Raw genomic sequence first — 5,845 nt, 5'->3', positions numbered from 1 at the left:
CACACACACACACACACACACACACACACACACACACTCACACACTCACATGCAAACATACACTCATACATACAAATAAAATCACACACACATACAGACTCACTCACATGCACACACACCCATACACACCCTGTACTGGAATTACAGATATGTATCACCATCCTGGAATTTTCACATGGGTTTTCAGGTTCTGAACTCAGGCCCTCCTGTTTGAGCAGCAGCCACTTTCCCCATGGGGCTGTCTCCCCAGCCTTGAACACTTTGTTCTTACCTGGGTCTATGGCGATCGTGGACTCCAGCCCTCTGATCTTTTGAACCGCAGTGGCTGACACTATGCTGTAATGCAAAGGGTCTTTGGAAATGGCGTGGACTTCTGGAACCTCCTCAGGAGTCAGACAATTGGCTGGGGATACAGTGTCCGTCAGGATCTTCACCGTGCACCCTGGAGTGCTGGTGAAAGCCAGCGGAGCCTCTGAAACACACAACAGGTGGGGCTGTGACGTCACCCCACCAAGTGCCATCCACAGTGGCTGGGGAAGATGGCCCCAGACCCAATTCTGTCAACAGGATTCGCTCCGCATATGCTGGCACCAGCATCGGAAGGAGCTGACTTATGGCTAGAGCAAGTTCTATGTGAACAATTGCCTCCACTTTGTAGGAAAGTGGAGGTGGGTAGGGTGGAAAAGCGAGGTGCTGCCACAGCTGGAGCAGGGAGATTCTGTCCATCACAGCTGTGAATATCAGCAGGCCCAGACTGAGATCAGTGCGTGAAGCCCCTCACTTACCCTTGTATTAGATGTTAAACTGGGTCCCCTCTGTGTATGGAGAGTCTGTTTTCTCATGGTATTTCTATTTCTCTTAAAGCAGCAACGCAGCTCTCCCCTGCTAGATGACAGCCCTAAGAGTACACTAGCATCATCCTCAGCAGTGACTGCAGCGTGTGACTCCGCCCTTTCTGCACACATCCCTTACGTTATAAAACAACGGCCATGCTTGTCTGCTCATCCTCAGGACTCAGCAAAGTGCTGGGAACTGAGTGAGCCTCAGTAACGGCTTGCATCAGTGAGACAGGCACTGAGCCATCTCTTAGCCCTTGTGCCTAGCTTCTAGTGCTTACTTAGTGTATCGACTTTCTCCCTGCTGCCTTCCTTGGCATCACCGTTCTCTTGGCATACTTTACCTCCACCCAGCTGTGTGCTCCTCAAGATGGGGCACCGTTGTTTCTTTGCCTCGGATTCCCACACAATGCCTTGCACATAGTAGGTGTTAAATAAATATCAGTGTGAGATGGGTGGATGATATATTAGATTTCATAGACATTGTAACATTTCTTAGATTCAATAGAAAGCCAGAGTCAGCCAGCGTCCAAAAGGAGCATCTACTGATAGACATATGAGCTTTGCATATGACCTATAGAATTTTCCAGTGTCTTTGACAACAGGCTGTAATGGTTAACACTTGGTATCAGTATTTTCATAACATTCCTGTTTCTGGACACCAGGGGGCGCCCTCTTCCATGTGTTCATTGTAACTCTAGTTCAGCCCTTTTGTGTGTTGCAGGGCGGGAGGTGCTGATGATAATTTCTTTTAGTTCTTAATATCCATCCAACTATTGGTTGAAAATATTCAAAAGAAGATTATTTGTGCCTGGGGTGAAGACAAGTAGGTTTATTTTCTTCTTGTCATTTACCCTTAAAAACACAGGATAATGGACACAGAGAGATGGCTCAGCAGTTAAAAGTATTTGCTGCTCTTGCAGAGGACTTGGTTACGGTTCCCAGCAGCTACAGGGCAGTTCACAACCGCCTGGAACATCAGTTCCAGGGAATCTGATACCCTCTCCGAGCCTCCGTTCGCTGCACATACATACGTGCAGGCGAAACATTCACACACATAACATAAGTAACCCTTTAAAACTATAACAGAACATCTATTGGCATTTAAACTGCATTTGGAATCCCATACAGTCTAGCCTGAGTTGGAGTGCCCAGGAGGGTGGGAAATGGCTAACACTGCCTTCTTCTGGGAGAAGCTAGATTTCAGTATTGAAGGGTGTAGGGACTGGTCCTCAGCAGATACTGGAAACCGGCTTTGTTGTAAAATTCAGCTGGTGTTTCTTGACTTCATCCTTTTGCTTTCAAGGCTCTACCAGTCTCAAAAGGTCAAGCTGAAGACCGGTTCTTCCATTAGATCAAGCTGTGAAACTTCAGCAGACGGAGAAGTATTTAATCAGAAGGTTCTTGCGCTAAAGACCAGCTGCTATGGTGAAGCGACTCAGCCCTGGTACTAAGCGGAGAGAGTGGGAGAGAGTGGGAGAGACACTTGGCCTATGTTTGTGTTTGTTTGCTGGTGCTGGGGGCGGGGTCAAACTCAGGACCTTAGGCATGCGGGGAAAGGGCTCTAACACTGAGCTACATCCCCCACTGTAGGCCTGTATTTTCTGAGTTTAAGTTATTAATCTGTAAACCTGTGCTTTCAAGATCTCCATACCCACCAGGTTCCATCTGAGATCAAGGCAGTTGTACCCTTGTACCCCAAACATACTGCAACTGATGACTGCTTCCAGGCTGGTCAGCTGTGAAGGCCAGAACACTGGGACGTCCTCGGGCCGACACTCCACGTAATTCCCATAGTCAGGCTTGGAAAGTTCCTTGATTCCCAAAAGTTCTGCAGGTGGAGAAAGAAAACAGGATTCCTCTGGTGGGTACCACATGGATGCACTGAGTTCCCCACGGATGTTTCTCCCAAAGAAACGCTAGTCGTAGCATTATCTTAGATAGAAAACGAGGAAGGAGAGGAGGGACAGGAGGAAGAGGAGGAGATCATAATGATTAGTGGCTGAAGTTTTAGCAGATAAGGATGTTCTGTAACTTAGGGCTCATGTTGACTGGGACAGTGAGGCCTGCCATCGGCAACTGCCGGATGTGGTTTCTGGAGGGAGTCTGTAGCTCAGTACTGGTCTTGTAGCACAGATTCCTAACAAAGCCAGCATTGTGTGTCATCTTGATACAGACTGATTAAGTTACACAGCTGTAACCTCTGTTATCGCTACCCGCAGCCCTTGCCTGGCTAGCAGTCATTGACATGCTGCCCATGGTGCTGACGAAGACAGTAAAGACGGAGGTGTCAGGCCCAGTTTACCCACATTCGTAAGACAAGTCAGTAGGCGTCCCCTGGGTGGTCCCGAGGCTGTTCTAGGTGAGGAAGGCCAGTCGTGCTGAGAGAATCGATTCTGTTGGTTACAGAGCTGGGCAGGTTCAAGTACACAGACCCTGGCTCTCACCCAGGCCAACCCCAAGCTCCCCTCCGGTCCTCTGGGAACTCAAAGAAGCCTGAGAAGAATCCAGACTTTTGAGCTTGGATCTGTTTATCTACTCTCGGGCTAAGTTAATACTCATGGCTTTCAGTTCAAATGTAAGCTTGAGTTTTATTTATTAGTATTATTGTATGTATGTATGTATGTATGTATGTATGTATGTATGTATGTATATGTGTGTGTGATATGTGCATGATTATGAGCAACACATGTGCCATGACATGCATGTGAGATCAGAGGACAACTTGAAACAAAGCGTCCCCTGCAACATGATCCAGGGATCATGTGAAGCTCACGTTTTGTGTGCATCACAAATCCTCAAGATGAAGCTCATTGGTCTGGCAAGGTGGTGCCATCTTAAACAGGAGGTCGCCTGGCATGGACCTCTGGGCCTTGCCCCAGGCTCTCACCCCTGAGACTCCCCTAAGAAAAGCATGAGCTACTAGATGCTTCTCAAGCCCAAACTGGAATCACAGCTTGGGTGGACACTGACCTGGGTCGCCGATGTGGATCGGCTGTCCTTTCTGTCCTCCTATGGAGTGAGCAGCCTGCAACAGCCTTTCCAGCTTGCCCTTGGGAATGGGTCTCATTGTGACCACCAGAGGGCAGCAGAAGCCAGCAGTGGTGGCACACGGCACTGTTGTCTGACCAATCAAGGGAAAATGTAAGGGGAAGGAAAAGAAAAGGAATTAACAGAGATTTGAGCCCCAGCACTCCAGCCCGAGAGGCTGCAGGAAGCAAGAGTTTCCAGCAGCTGCTACAGATACACACCTTCTAATTTCAGGAGTCACACAGATGGGGCTCTTGGTCCATAATGAGTACCCCAAGACGTGTGTGTGTGTGTGTGTGTGTGTGTGTGTGTGTGTGTGATTTTTTTTTAATATGTCAACATTTGACACATCTTCTAAGTTGGACAGAGTAATATTTCAACCACATAAGAGAAAATTCATGGGTGGCATGTGTCTGTAGTCCCCGCAATTGAGGGCTACGGGAGGAGAATGGAGAGTTTTAAGGTTAGCGTGGGTTACACGGTGAGATCCTGCCTTAAAACAGAAACCCATGGTGAGGGGCAAAGAGAGGGGAGGAGAAGAAAATTCAACATCCCAAAGGAAATCAGTACTATTTCAAATGCGCAAAAGCAGTTACCAGCGCATTCCACAGGGAAAACCGAGCTCTCCCGTGCACAGCTAAGAGGACAGAATGGCAGGTCCACTACGGTTGTCATTTCGGACTCTCAGTGGATAGGGTGCCTTTGAGAGTATGAGAACTGCACTGTGACATGAAGCTATCTGTGGAATACCTTACCGGCCACAACGCTGCAGGATCTGTCCATCCAACAGCCCTTTGTCACCGACATTGGGAACTGAAGGAAATGCTAGGTTTCAGCTGAGGTTTCTAAAATGCACACACACACACGCACACACACGCACACACACGCACACATGCACACATGCATACATGCATGTGCAGACACACACATGCGTACACACATGCACACATGCACACACGTGCACACACACGCACACACGCACATCTTCCCATCCAGTCTCACGGGCCTCTGGGTTTTTTTCATAGACCTCAAGAAGCCTGTGAAATTCTGACAGAATCAGAGGCAGAAGGGAGCAGATAACCCCAGGTGGAGTCCCTGTCTGGTCCACTAGATTCCACAGGGGAGGCGCCTGTCCCTGGACGCTCCAGTCCTCCCTTTGCGGAGTCTGCACAGGGCGACTTGTGTGACTTTCACTTGTGACACATTTCTTCTTTCCCTGCAGTGGGGTTTAGGACAGGTTCAGGACAGAGCCAGGATCATGATCCCCTGGGACAACCTTGGCTGCCACTTACTGATTTGCTGTTACCACCCTGGCAACAGTAATGAAATTCTGGTGTGCTGCCAACCTGGTGTCCGTGTGACAGGGCCTGGGACAGAGGGAGGGCACATGCAGGCTACTTGCAAAGCCAGGCAGTGCTCCTAGGGGCTGAGATGCCCCTGTCTGGTTCTATCCGGACCATCAGTAGAATTCAGCATGGCTGTACAGCACTCTCTCTCGGGATCTAAGGGCAGTGGCAAGGGGTGGGGTCGCTACCATACTGAAAGCTGTATGGTAACCATGGGAGAAGGAACAGCGAGATGTCGTGGATAAATGACAGACTGTGGTTAACATCTCCTGTGGACATCTGTGCAAAGCTAAAGCAGTCATCATACCAGTCAAGAGCGTGGTTTCAGTTGGCTCTAGGACTTGGACAAGTCCCTGTCTCTCACCCTCTAGGCCATGTTTTCTTCATTTCAAATGAGAGGCTGTGCTGAAGAGTTTGAGGCTATCCCAGTTCTAACCTGCTACAAATAAATAACCTGCCAGTGGCTGGGACTCTCTCCTCATCCTTCACCAGTGCTCCTTGAAGGGCAGAGCAGACTGTGGACAATCTTGCTTCTGACCTGATGCAATCCAGACCTCTCTGACAGGAGCCAGAGGGGGGCATTGTAATAACAGTGCTCAAGATGAAATGTCCAGTCACTGAGAGCAGGGAGGC

General features: G+C 49.0%; 1 protein-coding gene across 1 annotated transcript in view; it reads right to left on the bottom strand.

Moving 5' to 3' along the window:
- Dglucy (D-glutamate cyclase) overlaps positions 1-5,845 on the bottom strand; it is an 88,693-nt gene that overhangs the window by 33,354 nt on the left and 49,494 nt on the right. The window contains exons 5-7 of the mRNA XM_005343454.3: positions 3,810-3,960; positions 2,545-2,667; positions 272-472 (exon numbers count right to left, since the gene is read on the bottom strand). Coding sequence (XP_005343511.1) covers positions 272-472; positions 2,545-2,667; positions 3,810-3,960 — 475 coding nt within the window. The remainder of the gene's footprint in view (positions 1-271; positions 473-2,544; positions 2,668-3,809; positions 3,961-5,845) is intronic.

Source organism: Microtus ochrogaster, chromosome 1 (assembly GCF_000317375.1).
Source record: "Microtus ochrogaster isolate Prairie Vole_2 chromosome 1, MicOch1.0, whole genome shotgun sequence".
NCBI lineage: Eukaryota > Metazoa > Chordata > Mammalia > Rodentia > Cricetidae > Microtus > Microtus ochrogaster.
Note: the sequence above shows the minus strand (reverse complement) of the source record. Positions and strands in the feature narration are given on the sequence as shown.